Genomic DNA, 20298 nt, shown 5'->3' with positions numbered 1-20298 from the left:
ACTATCTTTGTACGCATTCTTTGCATTGTATAAATAAAGCTCATTTTTGATTGATTGATTGAAAGATCAATTGAAGGCGCGCTACCACAAGCGTTCCCTTCGCCGCTTCAATAATCTCATGTGTTGTTTGCGTTGGGCTTCTTCCTATCACAGTGCACTACTTATAAATGGGACTGCACCTATGCTTTCTGCAGTGAAAAGCCAGATGGCCCACTCCTCCAGTTCGCACGTTATTTGCGTGTTCACGCAGCCTATCATTTCCACACCTTCCCGTTTGGCAGATATATTTTTGCCACGCGACAAGAGTAGTTCATACACTATATTGTTCTTACAATAAACAAGGCCTTCCTTGTACTTTGTCTGGCAACTGGGCTTCTCAGAACCGCAATAGCTGGCCTTGCACAAGTTGGAATGCTTGGAATATTTGCCAATATATGCACGTATGCCTCATGTACTCCTTGATTACGCAATGCCTCTATGACTGCTGGTATCTCTACTGAATCAAATACTTTTTCATAATTTATTAAAGCCATATAGAGAGGTTGATTGAATTCCGCAGATTTCTCTATTACCAGATTTATGACATGGATATGATCCATCTTAGAATATCCTGTCCTGAAGCCAGCCTGTTCTCTTGGTTGGCTGAAGTCAAGTGTTATCCTGATTCTATTGGAAATTAACTTGGTGAATATTTTATACAATGCTGAAAGCAAGGTAGTGGGTCTATAATTCTTCAATTTTTTAACGTCTCCTTCTTATGGATTAGTATAATGTTCGCGTTCTTCCAGCTTTCGGGTACACTTGAAGTCGTGAGGCATTGCGTATAAAAGGCCGCAAGCTTTTCAAGCATGTCTCCTCCATCTTTGATCAAATCGACTGTTACTCCATCTTCTCCAGCAGATTTTCCCCTGGTCACGTCTTTCAAGGCCCTTCTAACTTCATCGCTAGTTATAGAAGGAGCCTCTGTATCCTGTTCATCAATACTTCGAATGAATGTAGCTTGGCTGCTCTGGGCACTGTACAGGTCAGTATAGAATTATTCCGCTGCTTTTACTATGTCATCGAAATTGCTGATCATGTTACCCTGCTTATATTTCGGTGCATACATTTTGCCTTGTCCTATGCCATGTTTTCTTCTCACTGATTTCATGCTGCATCCATATTTTACTGCTTCTTCAATCTTTTCCACATTATAATCCCTTACTTTCTTCTTCTTGGTCAGTTTCGACGGTTCAGCGAATTCTATCTATTCTCTCTAGTATGACACTTTCATGTTTTGCCGTTTATTTATTAGGTCTTTTGTTATTTGGGAGAGCTTACCTACTGGTTGCCTTGGTGCCTTCCCTCCTACTTCAATGGCTGCTTCTGATATCAGCCTAGTTACTGTTTCATTCATTACCTTTATGTTATGTTCATCTTCCTGCTCTAAAGCTGCATGTTTCTCTGCGAGCACCAGCCTGACTTGGCCTGCTTTCGCCCTTACTGCGTCTAGGTTGGCCTGTTTCTTCTTGACCAATGTTATTCTTTCGCTCTTCAAGTTGAGAGAAATCCTAGACCTGATTAAGTTATGGTTACTCCACTTTACCCTACCTAACTAACACTTTACATCCGGTACTATGCTGGGATTGGCAGAGAGTATGAAATCTATTTCATTCCTTGTTTGTCCATTAAGACTTTTCTAGGTCCACTTCCTGTTGATGCGCTTCCTGAAGACGGTAAACATTATTCGGTGCCTATTCCTTTCCGCGAATTCTACCAATCTAGTGTTCCTATAACTGATGCCATAGCTGCCACTTGCTTGCTCACCAGCCTGCTTTTTTCCCCCACTTTTGCGTTGAAGTCACTCATGACTACAGTATACTGAGTTTGCACCTTTCTCACTTCTAATTCAACATATTCATAAAACTGTTCTATTTCTTCATAATCGTGGCCGGAGGTTGGGGCGTAATCTAGTGCTTCCTTCATTCTATACCTCCTATTCAGCTTTATTACGATGACTGCTACCCTCTCATTAATGCTGAACAATTCATCAATCTTGCCCGCTGTGTCCTTATGGACTATAAATCCTACCCCGAATTCTTTTTTATCTGGAAGACCTCTGTAGCAGAGGACGTGGCCGTTAGTCAGCACTGTGTAAGCCTCACCAGTTCTTCTAACCTCCCTAAGGCCAATAATATCCCAGGCAATGCCTGATAATTCTTGAAATAGTCCTCCTAAGCTAGCCTCACTTGAGAGGGTGCGCGTGTTGAACGTTGCCAGGTTCAGTTTCCATTGGCGGCCTGTCCGGACCCAGAGATTCTTAGCACCCTCTGCCGCGTAGCAGGCCTGACCGCCGCCTTGGTCAGGTGCTCCGCAGCCATTGGGGACTGAGGGCCATGGGCTAATTGTCGGAGTCATGAGGGAGGTAGTGGCGGAATACTGCACCAGGGTGGCCAATTCTTGTTCTGGTGAGGGAGTGACTTTGTTGATGATTAGTGGGCCGTTACTTCGTATAGCTGTCTACTAATTTGCTATCGCAATCCGTGCTTCGCCTTTCGGGAGAGTTTTTTAGTTCTGCGTTAGTTTTACGTTCCTTTTTAAATTAGTTTGCAGTAACTATGGTAGCGGCATCATCAGCGTACGTTAGCATCTCCGCGGAGTTCAGTATTTCTGGCCGATTATGCACGTACAGTGAAAACAGTACGGTCCGATAACGCATCCCTGTGGTACTTACTTCTTTTCTTTAGTTTTATTATTAGGGTACATGAAAGATCACGCCATTATGGCTATTTGTTGGCGTTCTCTTATGTAACTAGAAAATAAGGCGAAGATGCTGCCACCTAATTCGTAGTGCTTTAACTTCATTGGCAAAATCCTGTGGTCTACTGTGTCGAAAGCTTTAAGTAAAGGAAAACTACAGCTGCAAGCAGGTTATTGTCTAGTGCCGTGTTAATGTTGTGTGATAAACTTAGTACAACTGTTGAAGTGGAGTAATGTGACCTGAAACTATATTGCTGATTTTGCTAGAAAGATGCGCACACATTTTGGAAGTTTGTTTTTCTAATACACAAAAAAGATGTATGTCTGTAACTTAAAGGATGAGAGCCATCTATCTCTGTCTTTATCTCTATATATCGGTAAGACCATAGCTTTTCTTTTTTTAAAGCAAACCGTTATATGGCTAGTGTCCAGCGGATCGATGTCCGTAGCCCAAAAATCTTGAAAATAGTGGGACACCGGGCCGACCCGCGGCAGAGTTGAAGCAGGCTTCAGGCACTCCGCCAACTTGCAAAAACAAGTTTAATATCTTGAGTTCAAATATAACTCGCATCAGAATGTAAGCTGATAGAACAGATACTACACTTTGGCCTGCGTCGGAAATGTCTACGTTCGCAGCATACACGTGTACGCCACCCCACGTATTATTGCGATAGCAATTATATGGACACTCCAAGCGCATTTCTCCTGTCGCCGTAAGGTTCCGTATAAAGTCCAACGGCGATAAAATCGTCGCCGTGCGCCGTACGCTGTGTGTGCGAGTGAAAGCTTACAAGGGTGAGCCGGCAATCGCGGCTCAATGTAGCACACGCGAGGGAGGAAAGTAGGCCGGAAGTCCGCGGTCTCTCGCGCGCGATGCAAGGCGGAGAGGGCGACGGAGAGGGAAGGGGAGGGGGGTTGCATCATGCTCCGTTGGTTGCTGATCACAGCGCGGCCGCCGTTTCTTGAAAGCAATGTGCGACGTGGGTGAAGTGCACGCCCACACGGGCCTCATCTTCAATGCGATGGGCACAAAGTGCTTGGGCCGAGTGCCGGTAGCTTCGTATGCGCTGTGCTTTCGACGTTCAGTTCGCGTTAAAGCGAGGAGACCACCGACGATGAGCGGGCCGCGGACGCCAAGCGTAAGGGCGCTGCCCGCCAGGACCGCGAGGCGGAAAGAAATGCGAACCATCCATGTGGCCCCGATCGCACAAACTTGGAACGTTTCCTGTAAGCAACGGTGATTCGACACATACACAGCTTCGCTGGTCATCCACCCTAACAGAGCAGAATGTCCCTGATTTTTTTTATGCGTGTGAAAGAATATATATTTAGATGTATGGAACAAATGCTTCAATGCATTTCAAAAGCACACACGGGTGGGCTAGTTGTCATGGCATTATTTACACAGTAGCGCAGAAGCACACGGATGGCGAAAGAAACAGACGGAACACATTGCTAACAACCGAGTGTTTATGTCAAACACCATGAATTAGAACAGCGCACAGGCCGATTTTTTCAGCCCTGGCCCAGCCCCGGCCCGTTTTTATTGCGATAGCAATTATATGGACACTTCAACCAGATTTCTGCCATCGGCGTCGCCGTGAGGTTCCGTATAAAGTCCAAGGGCGATAAAATCGTCGCCGCGCGCCGTATGCGTGAGCGAAAGCGTGCGGGGGACGCGCGCTATCAGGGAGAGCGAACGCACGGCGGAAAGCAAACGCGACCGTCGCGCCAAAGGCCGTGGGGGTATGTGAGGGAGGGAGGCGGGGCGACGCTGTGCTTCGGCCCCAAAGGCGTACCTTGCAACCGGGCGCAAGAGGAACTTGCCACTCAATCTCCCACGCGAAAGCAAGAAAGCGGGAAGGCAGCGCTGGAGGGAGGGGGGGGCGCAGCTTCTACTCTGCCAACAACTTTGCCCGACTGTGGCGGTCATCCGCACCGTCTCTTATCTCCACACGGCTCTGACCTTTGTATGCGCTGTGTATTCGCCGCTCAGTTTCCGTTGAAGCGATAGACCGCACGAACCTTCGCCCGCTGCGGCGGCTGCGCTTGCTGCCAGCGTTTTGACAGTCGTTGTCTGCGGCCCACGGTGTTAGAATTAGCTGCGGCCATTCAGTATGGTCTATTCACTTTTGCTTGTGCGCGCTGACACCACGCTTGTTAATTCAGTTAGTAAGCGAATGTTTCCAAGTTTATGCAGCCGATAAAACTACTATCCCTACTCCGAAAAGCTCTCTACTAATTTGCTATTGCAATTGATGCTTCGCCTTTCGGGCGAAACTGCAACATTTTTTTTTTATGTTGGGCGGCCCGCCTGAGCCCGACCAAAAGTTTTAGGTCGAGACGCGGGCCCGGCCCGGAAATAATCTCCGTTACCCGGCCGGCCAGGTCCGCCACCTTTTTACCTTAGGCCCTAGCCCTGCTCGAAACCGGCCCGAACCCGGCCCGAGACCGAAAATGATTACCGAGCAGCACTAAAAAAATTAAAAAGAGAATGAAAGTAATCTAGTCTTAGGGCATAGATAGATGTCATATGCAATTATGAACACCATTTGAGCGGTTTGAACGCAAATACCCGCGCGCGAATTAGTTCGAATGACCTGCCGAGCAGTATCGCCAGCAGTCTACAACTGCGAGACCTTGATGCGGCCCAATCCACTTCTATCGCAGCGCCGCCACAGTTTTTTTACACGTCGGGCGCCGCACTGCAAAGCATGCGCCGCCCTAGCCGCTCGTCCCACTCAACCGTATTCCAGTACACTTTAGCCGAAGCACAGCCACTACCGGTCGTGAGCGCAGCGCATGGATGGAGTAAACGGAGAAAGGAAAGCTTCTCGGTACTCTATGGTGCAGCGTAATGCACTGCTGGTAGACGGCTGGTTGAGAACATGCGTGCAATCATGGATGGACGCAGTGCCATATTTCAGCCGCGTGACGAATTATCTTATCTTACCAGTCCTTGTTTTACCAATTCGCCTTTGAAGAATCAGCAAGTCGTGAACGCTTTTGCACCACGCTAAAAGGATTAATACATGTACGTGTCAAAATACCCGAGCCCGGGGGCCGGGCCCGTGTCAAAAAGCAAATGCCGTGTCCGAGCCCTGCCCGAGCCTGTGAAATAACTGCCCTACCCAGCCCGTGGATCGGGCCGGGCCGGGCCCTGGTTTATGGGTAAGCCCGAGGCCGTGCAGTGCTCTACCGTAAATCGACGCGATGTTACAGGTGACATTTAAAAATGCGAAATGAAGAACTCGGAGAATCAGAATAATACAATCACTTTACTAAGGTTAAATAAAATTAAATGCATGACATATGACGGAGCCCAGGATTTCAATATCTTTTACTAACCACGCTGTAATCATATCAAACCAACTAACTTTATTTGGGCTCATATCACAGAAGATAGAATAAACTCCACAATATTGTTGTGAACAGCAAACGTATTCGATCAAGATTCTGAAAAGCATTGGTTTCTGCTATAAAAAGACTGCACTGCTAATGCTGCACCGATTTCTGTGAAAAAGTGGCTAACGTTATTGCGGGTGCATGCATCGAGAGTGTCGGGCAACACGTGTTGTGAATGTAAATTGCCAGCAGCTTCTTTTACAATCCAACCAAGTTTCTTAAAATTGCCGTGAGCTTCGTTACTAATACCGAAACAATATTCACGGTTACGTGCTCTCATGAGAGATACGGTCTTGTTTATTAAAATTTGAAACGGGGCGTAAGTAGTAATGATTAGGTTTTTGGTGTCTCCGTTTGTGGAACCAGAATTATGTATCCTTGAGCAATATAAGGATGTCATTCGTCATCCAGAGACTCAAAGCGGTCTTGAATGAGAGAACAGATAAGAAGGAAGTTACAGAAGGAAAGTCGCTTGGAGACGATAAACAAGGCACTCGGGGAGAACCTCTGATACCAAGTTTATTCAATAATGTTTTATGATTTATTTCAAGATATATAAAGCGTTTATTCAGTTTTTCATTGCGACATAATACAAGGCATGTGGGCTACTCAAAATAATCAGCACCAGATTGCATCATAATGCTCACTTACTTCATTGGGGCTCCCAACCATGATCTATGAAAATATGTTTACAGCACTGATTTTTTTCATTTCACGGCAGGATAAAGTACTCAATTACGCACCGAATATTACGGCCGTAGGCTTAAGCTTATGCGACACAGATAGCCCAACTCACATCAGTTCCCATTACGCCGAAATGCTAAGAATCTCAATGCGGTCATATATTCTGGTTTCGATAATGTTCACAAATATTACTGCGGCAATAGAAATAGCAGAATTGTCAATGTTGGAATGCATTTGGAAGCAGAACATTTACATACTGAGGTTAACTAGCCAGTTACCAGCCAGTAGAGCCATCGCTATCCACATGGGCAGGATTTATGTACAATGTTCGTGCGTCATGTTTTTTTCTTTGCATGTGGTACTTCACGTAGAAAGAGGTTTGGTTAATTCATTGCGATGCATTATAACTAAACCAATATACACATTGTCTTTTGTTTGATGGCAAAAGTAGAGCAGTTTTAGAATTGGAGGCCTCTTTAGCTGCGTAGCTTTATGTACCACATGGAAAATTGTGTTTACGAAGCATTGCTCAAGCAGCCAGCTCTGTAAGGCCAATCGCAAACCATTATTTCTTCGTTAAAATGCAAGTTCGCTGGGCATTTCTTTATAAAAGCCACAGAGTTTGAGCAGTGAACAAAGAGATTGCAATTAGTAGGGTGACGAAAGAGACCAAAGGTAGATTTGCACAGAGGAGCCTTCGTCGTCTTCTCCTGCAGCCTAGAGCTCGGGATCGACAACGTTGCCCAGGTTTTAGCTTTTTCGGAAATAGCTGCTGATGTAATGGTTGCCGCTACAGCAGCGGTACCTAAAGTAACTAGCGCTTTCTTTCGTATTGTAGCATATTCACCCATTTTTGTCGTCACCTGCGGCCTAACAGATGAGGTTTTATCACTCGTCGTGCTTGAGCCCTCTTCACTCACAGTAGAGAAACTATATTGGTCAACGGGCGAAATTACCGTTGACGAAGGCGACGCAACCGGTGTACTCACAACAGATTCATCCGTCTCACGATTACCTTCAGTTTGTTCTTTTTCAGTGTCACTGGGTGGCCCGAATAACATCGTGGTGGGGGACTCCGGGTCCTGAATGGAGGCTTCGGCCTTGAAGTGCGCATTTGTATCTACAGTCGCTTTGAACGGCAAATGCTCTTCACTTGACTTGGGACTCTCGACTTCTTGAGGCAACACTTTCTCTGTGAAAAATTGTGGGGACTTTGTAGAAGTCTTTAGTGTTTTCGCACCTGTAACATTTGTTGCTGCAGCGGTTCTCACTTCCTCAGAGGTAGCTGTTGAAGTGTCACTAGTGGTCTCAGTTGCACCATTTATCTCTCCATAATAGCGCGTTGACAAATGAACTGTTATTGAAGGATTTAACAATCTACTCCGTCCGGAAGACTTTGAGAGATGTAACTCGGACAACGAGAGAGAAGCATCATGGACGTCCTCTTGAAAATCTTCTACAATCGTAGAATAGGCATATTCGGTTTCGTTTTCCCGTGTTGTAGCATCTGTGAACGATGTTTTAGTGCTACTTTTTTTGAGGACAGCCCTCTCGCTTGTACGGTTGCTAGATGTTATGTGTGGTGGCGCTTCAGTATCCGCATCAGGACCATCTTCGAAAGTCAGCGATTCGGTGAAGAATAAACGATTTCCTTCGATTGTCGGTGAATACTGTGAACTTTCAACATCTTTAGAGGTTTGCGTCGTATCAACTTGATTAACATATCCAGTCGTAGCCAGTTCCTGGTTAATTGCAATTGGGGTGTGATGACCATAAGCTTCTGAAGTTGAGACCATTGATGTAGATACGGTATTCGTTAAAGCGAACCACTTATCTGCAGTATCTGAGGACGAATCATTATTTTTCTGGCTCTCAACCAACCCACGTTTATTTGAATGCACATTTAAATTATCTCTGATGGCCGTACTAACGTTTGATATAGGGTTCGTTTCTGTTAATTGGTTCAGAGGAGCCACGTTTTCAGTGTCATTGCGAAGCATAGTCATGACTGCATTTACTTTAGTTTCAAAATCATTTATAACTTCAGTTTGGGAAGCTTGTGGCTTTGTCTTCTGTGTTGTCGTTTCTGTAATAGTTATCAGTTTAACGTCGTCGATACTTGTGTATAAAGTCGGCGATGTCACTATGGCTGTCAAATTATCATTATATGGAGAAGTGTTATCTGTGAACAGTGCTGCATAAATTTGGGAGGTTGGTGCTTCTTGTGATGATGTGTTGCTTGGATAGAAAATATTAGTGCTCTGAGTACCTTCGCCACCGGTGCCAGTTACAGGTTTCTCGGGAAAGGGTGACACAACTGGAGCGCTCACTGTAGTTGTTCCTTGTGTGGCATTTCCCGTTTTTATTGCGGCGTGAGGTTCGGAACGTGTTGCAGTGTAACTTACTGTAACTGGTGACGGAAGGCTATAGCTTTTTTGTACTGTCAATAGTGTCAGCATGGTAGTAATTCCCACCGTCGAGGGCAAAGCATAATTTACTTTGTTAGCTTCATAGTACCCCTGAGAATGATCTGTACTTGAATGATCTGCTGCAGGCGTTGTTTCTTGCTTAGTCAACGTCCACTTCAATTGAGCTTGGTTTACTCGTTCTAGAGCTTCGTCTTGCATCTGCATGCTGCTAGGTGTCCCTGGTGTGTCTTTATATTTTCTATCTGTGAGTTCTGCGGGTCGTGTAGCCAGATATGGTGATGGTAAAGTAGATACTGGCAAGTCAGTGAGGTCGCTAGGAGCATACGGAATAAGAGTCGTTTCTAAAACGGATTCGGTAAATACTGGAAGAGATTTCTTAAGCAAGTCTTCACTGGTATGTGGTCTTGCGCCGTTAGTAGCCGTATATAGGGACACGAAAGCTCCTTCATTTTCGGTAGACAATCCGCTGTAGCTTTCAGTATATGGGGTGTTTATGCTTTGCATTGGCAATGCTATGGTCGCATCTGTACGCTCTGTTGCCAAAGTTGTCTCTTCGTCTTCTCTAATTCCAGCACGTGTCTTTACACTTGAGCCAAACGCTACTTTCAGTTTACCTTTATTGCTTTCCTCAGATATGGTTGAAACTGAAGCAGTAGCAAATCCCGCAGTTTCACCCTGTGTATTCTGATCACGAGAGGGACCAGTGGCAGCTGCAATGGTAGACGTGGTCTCACTTCTTGACTCTGCTGAGTCCCTTTGCTCTACGGAGCTCATCACCAACGAAGGTGTTTTCTGGCTTGAAAAAGTACGATGCGCAGTTGTCTTCGGTGTCCCTGTTAGAGTCAGTACTGTCGATTGCTCACTTTCTGATAACTTTGCAAAAGTGTCCGATGCATCGACATCTTTACTTGAAGATCGTTCAGTACTGCTTCCTTGCTTATTGAGCGATTGTTGAGTTGCAGTGTTCGTTGTCAGTTCTACTGGTGTGGCTTCCCCTGAGGAATCTTGTGACACGGTCTCGAGTGAAGCTTGTGTGGAAGGCTGAAAAGGCAATGGGGGATTTAAACGGACGTGTATTTTCCCTTCAAAGCTTTGTTCGTATTTATCAGCTCCAGGCACTTGCAGTGAAATGGTTGTGCGCTTGTGGACTAGACCTGCAATGTACAAAACAAGAAATAAAAAACGTCAGTTGATCAATACTAACACGAGGTTCATGAGAATGCATGCGCCTTGCTATAAAAATTCATGTGTTTTTAAGTTGCAATAGGGCTCTAACATTGCCCATAAGCAGAATGTTTCGATTGGGAGCAACGGCATATCAATCTTGCTCATACATTACAAGAGCGTTTTTACACAGGCTCGACATCGCAACTGTGCTAAGAAAGTTGCAATTTTCAGGCAATGTAGCGCAGCGGGACATAAAACAAAAATATCCAGAGGAAATGAGGGGCTAAGCTCATTAGCTTACATAAAGGAAGCAGAAAAAAGTCATTCCTCAAGTAATATCTAATGACTATCAATGAGAATGCAATAGTATTGCGAAGGATGCTAGAGATAAGACAGACACGCCAAGAAATTGTTGGATTGGAAAGTGGAAACCACGTAAGTGGTGGAATGAGGAAATAGAGCAAGCTATAGAAGAGCGTAAGCAAGCGTCTAAAAGCCAAAACGTTGCGATTACACTAAGAAGAGATACGCCTTAGATGTAACAAGTACCGAGAAATGAAGAGGGTGGCTAATAAGCTCGTGCAAAAGAAAATTAAATGTACAAGTCAACCGTGCGTGCATAACAGTCGCAAAAGAGACACGGGTGCACCAAAAAGATTCTGAAACCATGCAAGAACACACGGAGCTCCAACTAAAACTTCGCAGACGGTTATCCGTTGCGGTACATCAGAGACGTTATTAGGGAGACGTTCGGCATGAAAGAAAGCGTAGTTCAGACTCATACAGATAAGCGACCACAGGAAAGCCTGAGAATAGCATAGAAACCCTTTACTAGAAAAAAGAACTGTCAGCCCTTCCACTCGGGTGGAGCTGAAAGACCAGCGAAGCAGTACTATGGTGGAAATTATGTATTTCCAATTACGACTATTAAGATGTGATAGTGCATATGGTTATTTGAACTATTAAAGAATGAGAAATGTATATGATCCGGTGGTTGTCACTAATTTAGTGACCGCAGGGACCGTGGCTTTATGGTCGCTACGGTACTCCGCCATAGGGTGCAAGGCAAAGGTCGGCACGTTCTTCATAAACACGTCATTAACGCCGCGCACGTTCGGTGCGAACGCGTGCAAAACGCCGCCGCCGTCGACAACAGTTCTGCGCGTTGCTGACGTGCGCTGTCAAAACGCTGGCGTGAGCAAGGCCAGGCAGACATTTAGAGGATAATGTGTATGTATTTATTCAGTGCATAGAGCTTGCATTAGCTCAGAATAGACATTTATGGATAACATTTCTAGATATTAAGGGAGCTTACAGCAACGTAGGCAGGGAATTATTATGGCATATCGTCAAGCACGAAGGTATATATTATTACTTCATGGAGCTGCTGAGGAACATACACAGAGGCAACTCAGTACAAATTATACAAGAAGGCCGAATATATTGTCACAGGAAATGGTATAACTGAAAATATATTTACAAAATATTTACAGCGAGCTGTAGTACTGCCAAGATGGCGGAAAGACAATCTCTTAAATCGTCGTCTTCTTCACCGAAATGGTCAACGTCATCTTTGTCCCATTGCGCGCAGTCTCGTAACATTAAACTTCGGCCGGAAAAGCGCCGACCCGGCGCCTAGGACAGAGTTGTGGGCGCGAGGTATGGCTTGAGGCGTGCCACGTGCACGACGTCTGAGGAAGGAGAAGACGTGGTAGGATCGAGCGGGGCTATTTCGTAAGTGACATCTGTCACTTGTCGCAGGACGCGATATGGGCCAGAGTATCTCCAAAGTAGTTTTTAGGAAAGGCCAACACGCCAAGACGGGGACCTGAGAAGGACAAGATCACCCGCACTGAAGTGGGCGTCCCGGTGGTGGGCGTCGTACAACTTCTGCCGTGACTGCGACGCAGAGAGGCGAAGACGGGCAATGTGACGTGCCTTTTCTGCTGTAGAAATGGCGTCGCGCACGTATTCAGTAGGCAGTGCGGCAGGGGTAGAAATCAGTGTGTCAAAGGGGAGCGTTGGTTCTCGTCCGTATAGAAGATAGAAGGGAGAGTAGCCGGCGGTGTCATGGCGTGAGGAGTTATATGCAAAGGTAACAAAAGGTAGCGCAGTGTCCCAGTCATGGTGACCAGACAAAACATACATAGAGAGCATATCAGTGATAGTGCGATTCAGACGTTCAGTAAGACCGTTCGTTTGGGGTGGTACGCAGTCGTAAGTTTGTGTTTGGTGGCACAAGAACGAAGTAAGTCTTCAATGACTATGGATAAGAAGTAGCGACCCCGGTCGGTGATAAGCGGACGAGGAGCGCCGTGATGTAAAATTACGTCTTGCATCAAGAAGTCGGCGACGTCTGTAGCGCAACTGGTCGGGAGAGGTCTTGTGATAGCGTAACAGGTCGCATAATCTGTAGCAACGGCAATCCATTTATTGCCAGTGGTGGAGAGAGAGAAGGGAGTTCATGTACTTGCGAAAATACTATTTTTAGTGGTCAAGCTGGAAATATTCCTGTGTCATATTTATTTATTTATTTATTTATTTATTTATTTACGTCATACCCACAGCGCCTCATGGCATTACAGTGCGAGGGGGGGGGGACGAAAAAAAGTTACAAAGCATAAAGAGTGGTAGCAAACACATATAAGCTACTACTTTTTGCCCAGGGCATAACCACACATAATAAAATCATTACATGTCCTTCTACAGAGGGCCATTCACCACGTAGCCGAAAAGCACTAGCCTGCCCACCACACCTCTTCGATTCAAAAATATACTTCGGCATAAACAAAGCCTTAAATTTCCTCAGACATCACTTTATTTGCTTCCTCATGAAAACTGTGAAATACATGCACACCTCTCGCGGAAATCTAAAGTTAGTGTAAAACCTTCTACCAGCACAAAAAGGCTTTGTAAAGTGTTTCAGTATTCACATCCTAAACTGCTAAACTATCTATGCGAAAATATCTACATTATCACAGCTACCAAAAATATTACAAGCAATGCTTTGTGAAATAGAAAAGTCTATTAAAAAAAACGACATATATTTACACGTTCTTCAACGACGAAATGCAAGCATACTTTTCCTTCTTTTGTTTAGACCATTTGGTAAGAAAATAAAAATTTGTTCTATAAAATCATTTTCGCTTAAAGATACGTCAAACCTATTTAATCTGTATAACTACGGATTACTACTCTAAGTTTCAATATATATGTTCAATCAGTCCTACTGTGCCTGCTGCTCACCATCTAGTAAAGTGAATCGAACCTTTACTTTTTATATCCGCCACGTAATGCTTTCTATGTGGAAATGGAATGAAATAAAATAAATGAATGAAAAGAAAATTACTTCTTGTGTTGTTTTCTCCTTGTCCCTCAATTGATAAAAGAGAAATGACAGTGTGTGTATTATTACATTTTTCGTCATTCGCATCTATAGCAACCACCGTGCCACCATACTAACCTCTCTTGCAGTATTTTCAAAAACTCCCACCTATCTACCAATTAAATGTTCATAATGGAGGTAGAAGAAGCTTCATACCAAGCTTTGATTTGCTCTGAACAAGCCTTTGAAACTTGACTTTTTCATAAGCTGCATTCTGCCCTAACTCCGCACTGAGAAAGCTGCAGGATACGAGCGGCAGTGTTCACGTGATCATTAGGCAATCGATGGTGTGCCACTGCAAGCTGTATTAGAGCCGACAGGGTCAGCTTATTTGCTGCACACGACTCGGCTGTTGCTGGAACAGTGCAATCAGTACGGTAGATACTAGTCGACTAGCCGCAAGCTGCAGTGATCTTTCTGGATTGTTCGACCACACTCTGACCACACACCCTGTTCCGTATTTTTGCGGCGCGGTAACGTCAACATATCGTAATGAATTAATTGTGGCATTCAGAGTTCGACTTACCAGTCAGAGAAGGTTCATTTTGACTCGAGGTAGAATCACCCGACGAACCTTCTATTTCTTTAGGCTTCAGGGCTTGTTCCGGTCCTGCGGTTTCTCCCCCAGAAGCATTTGTGACATCTTCCGACGAATGTTGTAGCGCAGCTTCAGTTTTTGCGTATATGGCTGTGCTGCTGACATCTGTTTTAGTCCGCACGTCATCCTGCTGCTGTTCAACTTCTAGAGGGGCGTCTCTCATATTTTCTGAAACGAGAATTTCTTGCAATGAATCTTCTGATGAGTTGATTCTTCCTTCTTCCTCCGTTATTAAAACAGAAGATTCAGTGATTACAATGCGTGTGCTGCTTGTGCTTGGATTGCTACCTGAGGTCGATGGCGGAGCTAAGTTCTCACCGTTCAATGAAGCGTGCGTGACTGCAGGTGTATTCTCTACAAGCGACATATGAACAGTTTCAATAGAGCCAGACCTATTTTGGGCAGTATTCTTATTTCTTTCAGGTCCCTCTGAAGTTTCCACCTTTGGTGATGCCACACTTCTAAAGTCTTCAGCGCTGTCGTGCGTACTTTGCTTATAACTTGCAGTTGTCGTTATAAAGTGGTTAATGGCCACGTCTTCCTGCACTGCATTTATGTCAGCTGCATCGTTGCCCACATTAGCTGTAGAATGCTCTGACGCAGACACTCGGGGTTTGAGCGCTTCCGGTTTTGTCTGTGAGGGCAACGAAGTCGAGCGCGTTCTCTTATCCACGTCGGCAATGCTGCTGAGGAACTTCGTTGTCCGAAAACATTTTTTTCGTGTAGATTTAAAATTAACCGGAGTTGAAGCCGCGGGGAACACTTTTCTTGTTCTCACAGTTGGCAGTGTGCGCAATAGTTCAACGGTAGGTGATACTGCCAAGCTCCTGTTCTCTTTTAAGGGCGTTGGCGAACGAGTGTACGATAGGGGCCTCGATGGTTCAATCCTCCTCTTATATTTTGGGGAAGAAATATAACTGATTGAACTTCGGCTATTACCTCTAGTAGTACGAGTGTTTCCACTCGTACTACCTCTAGTAGTACGAGTGGAAACAGAAAACTTATTGCTTAATGATGACCTCTTCGATGATCTTGTCACCATCGGCGACTTAACTTTTTCGGCCACAGGAAGCACACGCTTCCGGAAGCAACCGACGCAGGCTTGGGAACGGGCCATGTCACTCCTCCGTCGATCTGCCACGATTAGCAATTGTTGCGGCCTTGGACGAATATCTTGAAGTCTTTCGTATCTGAAATCTTCAATGAACGCATTTTTATCCGGTACAGCTTTCTCTCGTTTTTCTGTCTTCTTGAAATATATGGCGTTGTTGTCATTGACTATCAATTTCGTTCTTGTCTTGTTAATAGACTGCGCCCCACGGCCGGAGGGGGTAGGTGAGCGCAAGTATCGTCGTTCGTGTTCAAGGCGCACGGTGCCAGGTGAAGGAAGTCGCTGAATGGTACCTGCAATAAGATAGATTGAAATGTTCTTTAGAATCCTAAATGCCTTTCTTATTGCGTCTTGAAATTCACGCCACAATTATCACTCAGCCCTCTCAAAAACTCTACAGTAAAACTTAGATTTTGTTACGGAGTTAAACGCTCATGTTAAGAATTATTTGCGCCTAAATACTTCGTAAATGAAATGCACGCCGACATTGATGCAGGAAAAATATTATTGAAGGAGAGCGAGCCATATCAACCAACACTAATTAACGAAGAAAGAAAGGCGTGGCCAATTGGGCTCCAGTTGATTTCAAGCTCCATTTGACGGTTCCTGATCAAGGACAACAGGTAAAACAGCTTAAATTCCTATCAAAATGTCTGGTATACCTTGCGTGTGAATAATTCCAGAATTAAGTTTGAAGGGGCTTTTTTAAGGAATGCAACTTATTGAATTGTTCTTTCCATACGTCTTAAAGTCATACGTCTTTGCCGTGAGAGACGGTTTAGTGAGGAGCAACGCAATTCTGTTGCAACGTTGGCAGCAACCAGCAGGAGGAAAGCGCAACCACCTGCTGAATGGCGTTATTGAAAGGACATGTTTACTGTACTTCTGGAAAGACTTGCCTGATGACAGTGACTACGTAACTATAAAAGGTGAAAAGTGAAAAGCACTAAGCCAGTTGGGTCTTCCTTCTCTGAGAGTAGCTCAGTGTTGATTGCGACGAGATATTTACTCGCCCAAATCATGCTCTTCGTGCCTATACGCATCCAATCACATCCTCAAACGCCCTTTCTCTAGTTTGTATCTCAAGCACAAGAATCAACGGCCGAAACAACATATTGTACATAATAACCTATAATAGTGCATATTATACCTAATAACAAAGCAGTACATTACCCGCCATGGTTGCTCAGTGGCTACGGTGTTGGGCTGCTGAGCACGAGGTCGCGGGATCGAATCCCGACCACGGCGGCCGCATTTCGATGGGGGCGAAATGCGAAAACACCCGTGTACTTAGATTTAGGTGCACGTTAAAGAACCCCAGGTGGTCCAAATTTCCGGAGTCCCCCACTACGGGGTGCCTCATAATCAGATCGTGGTTTTGGCACGTAAAACCCCATAATCTTTGACAAAGCAGTACAGAGGGAGTGAGCGGTAAGGAAGAAGGCAGGAACGTTAACCAGTCAAGAGTCCGGTTGGCTGATGTACTTTGGAGAAGGAAAAGGGCGAACGAAAAGAAGGGAGAGAGAAAGAAAGGAAAGTGTGGAATATGGGCACGTTCACGGACAGCACAACGTCAGTCAAAGGCACTCGCACAAGCTAGTCATTCTCAGAAAGTACAAAAGTGCCTTCACTGCCTGCTGAGCCGATTATGGTGGCGATATGGTATTCCAGTATCTTCTCTTCACTCAGCCGAGGATTACCTAGTCTCGTCAGTGCGTTGATATATTAAAGCGAAAGCCTTAAGCGCGTGTGTTGGCGGTGCCCTCGGCGGTGCCCTCGGCGGTGACCTTTCGGTGATCTTGGCAAAACTGCGCCGTGACGAAAAATGGCTGATGCCACAAAGAGTAATAAATTCACGTCATAAAATGCTCGGTTCGAAGTCACATTTTTCAGGCAGGCTCCTTTACACAAAGTAATTTAGTGGCTTCGAAAAAAAAAAGAAATTTGGTAGATTTCAGTCTGGGTAGGAACCGAACTGCGGCCTCCGCGGTGCGAGACGAGCCCGCTTCCCTGGAACCACGGCTACTTTTTTTTAACACGAAAGTGTTTTATGCCGGGGTCCACCAAGACTTCACTGACGTATTTCCGTCACGGAAATACGTCACAGAACATAATACAAAGAAAGAAACCAGAAGAAAAAGTTCCACAAACATGCAAAATTTGGAAATCGAACCCACGACCTCTCGGTCCGCGACGATAGATCGCCGAGCGTTTAACCCATTGCGCCACAAACGCATTTGCAGAGAGCTACACAGACGCGCCTTATATATCTAACACTCCTCCGTGTACCCGCGCTCTTGCTCGGGGTGGTGCCGCCGCCTACGAGCAGAAAAGAGAAGTACTGCATTATGACACTAACGCGCACCGACAGTGAACGCTTCGGTGGTCTCAGCACTACGACGCCTCGATGCCAGCATTCGAAGGGACGCTGGCATCAAGAAGCACTACCAACGCCACTTAGGTGGCGTTCACCGTACTCAGCACAGCGGAGCGTGGCCTCCGCAATTAGCTCTGAAAATGTTTCTGAAGTTGATCGCGGAGGCTGCAATTACGAAGCGCTGTACGCGCTGATTTGACTCGGTGACGATTCAGTTACGTGCTTTGTCTTGCGCGTTGTATTAGTGTGTCAGTTATGTGCTTCGTCTTTCGCGTTGTGCTAGCGTGTGCAGCGTAGTGCAGCTTCCATATGCACGACGGTTGCTCATGGTCATCGACGTTGGTAGTCGTGATGGAGGAGACGTGCCACCAGGCGTCAGCGTGGGTGCATCAACGCCTAAGGGCGCTTTAGCCACAAAACACCAATAGACATTATATATCAATGTGCAATAAACATTACACTACTTCTGTGAAGACACGTTTCACTTTCGTGTTCTATACCGATTCCTATATAAGAGGGATCAACCACATTTTTTCTTTATTACACTTGAGCAGAATCGTCAGCAAAAGAAGAAAAATTGCTGGCTCTCCCGTAATCGAGAGTAAATGTAAGCACGAAATATATACCATATGGCGTCTTTTGCTGCATGTGGTGCCGCCACGTTCAAGCGCTTTTCCAACAGTGCAGCGCACTCGGCGTCTGTCGCTACTTCTTCTTTTTATCGCGTCGAAGTGGTCGGCTGCAAATGTGCCGCCAACTCACGCACCGCTGGCGTTGAACAGAGCACAGGCAACCCTGTCTCTGCGAGAAAAGATGACAATCCAGTGTATGGTGACCAATATATCTGCCTTTTGAACGTCGCTATTGGAAATCACAAATAAAACTGCAGCGTACTAGAAGTTACAGCTTGAGTCATATTGTGAACAACATTTAAGAGAAAATTGGAAGCAATATTTTCTGTAGCTTCTTGGGCAGTAACTAGCGTATGTAATGTGGTCCTGTACAAAGGGGGAGGGGGGGCAGAGACATAATTTTCTAAGTTCTGGCTGGTTGCCCGGATGATCTCGTTTAGTTCTCGCAACGATGCCAGGATGTTCTCGTTTGAGTCCGTTTTAGTGCCCGTATAACGACTCCGGCTTTTGTCTCAAGGTCACTTGAAGGTCACTGACAATGAGATCAAAGCGCTACAGAAATTTCAGGCGAGTAAAAACACATTCAAAAGTCAGGCAAGCATGTGCAAGCTACGAATGTGCAAGCATGTGCAAGCTACACTACGAATGTAAACAGCATATTTGCGAAAAAAACGACCGAGTGCTTCGCGGCCGTTCAGCATGCCTGTCACAAGGCTGATCCGCGGTTCTGGCTTACTTAGGTGTGCCTATACTCCGCTCCATACCTAGCAGACAACGCTGTGGAGGCTAGAGAGGCTCCTTGCTGTGTCTTGGTTCGCACTTGGATATAGTTTGATGTTCTAAGTGCGAAGCACTTTTGGGGCCCGGACCGCGTTATAAGCTATTAGTGTATATAAGCAATATATATATATAAGTGTATATAAGCGATCGTACACCGTGGCCCGGGCTGTCGGCGCCTTTCGTGTGATAGCGCTCAAAAACAAGTGCTCAAAGCACGGTCAAGATAGATAGATGGATAGATAGATAGATAGATAGATAAATAGATAGATAGATAGATAAAGAACTTTATTGAGGTCCTGAAGGGATCCGCCCCCGCTTTATAGGGGGAGGATCGCGGGCCGCTCCCACGTAGGGACGGGGAGGCCTAGCCTCGCCGCCACGTCATGGGCCTTCTGTACAGCCTTGAGTTGTTGTCATGGAGGAAGGAAACCAAGGCGAGGCATCGGCCAGCACGGACGTATTGGAGAAAGTGTGGCGGAAGTCACGTGCTGTTTTTTGCAAAGGAGAACTGGGACGGGTACCCCAAACGTCAACTTTGCCATAGCAACCGCGCTCCTGAAGCTTTCGCTGCCGCTATCGGTCTCTGAAAAGTGAGCTAAGATTTTTCCACCGGTGTCTTTCTCGCAGCACCTTTTGTTCGCGAGAAAAGCTTACTTTGGAGTGTGGTGCGTAAGCTTGAATGTTGCTTTGGGTCTGTGAGTGTGAGTATCAACCAGCAACAGATTACTCAAGCAATCACGGCGGGGGTATTTTTCGTCTTCTTCAACGTGCCACGGAAAAACACCGGAGCGCGTCTGCTTTACTAAAGCTGCTACAGAAGTATGGTAGGTTTTGTTTTGACGCGCGTCAGCAGCACACACTTCCAGAGGCTCGCAACAATGCAAGTTGAAAGTTCGAGCCTATCTACTCCGGCGAGCTGCATAACCCCTGATTGGAGGCGCAGAGGGAAATGGCACACCAATATGGCTGCACTTCCGGCTTCAAGACGTGA

The 20298-nt window shown here is 45.7% G+C and overlaps 1 protein-coding gene and 1 non-coding gene across 3 annotated transcripts in view; both read right to left on the bottom strand.

Moving 5' to 3' along the window:
• Positions 1-3179: 3179 nt before the first annotated feature.
• Positions 3180-3363, bottom strand: LOC119443303 (U2 spliceosomal RNA). The gene has a single exon (XR_005190244.1). It is a non-coding gene; the product is annotated as a U2 spliceosomal RNA (small nuclear RNA).
• Positions 3364-6629: 3266 nt separating this feature from the next.
• The window catches only part of LOC119441344 (mucin-5AC), a 113246-nt gene continuing 99577 nt past the window's right edge, over positions 6630-20298 (bottom strand). The window contains exons 3-5 of one of the 2 annotated variants that reach the window (XM_049661172.1): positions 15380-15811; positions 14336-15346; positions 6630-10411 (exon numbers count right to left, since the gene is read on the bottom strand). In XM_049661172.1, coding sequence (XP_049517129.1) covers positions 7344-10411; positions 14336-15346; positions 15380-15811 — 4511 coding nt within the window. In that variant the 3' untranslated portion in view covers positions 6630-7343. Of the gene's footprint in view, positions 10412-14335; positions 15812-20298 lie in introns of both variants that reach the window. The other variant, XM_037705960.2, reaches the window with a different exon arrangement.

Source organism: Dermacentor silvarum, chromosome 2, assembly GCF_013339745.2.
Source record: "Dermacentor silvarum isolate Dsil-2018 chromosome 2, BIME_Dsil_1.4, whole genome shotgun sequence".
Taxonomy (NCBI): Eukaryota; Metazoa; Arthropoda; class Arachnida; order Ixodida; family Ixodidae; genus Dermacentor; species Dermacentor silvarum.
The sequence above is the reverse complement of the archived record's forward strand: the minus strand, read 5'-3'. Positions and strand labels throughout refer to the sequence as shown.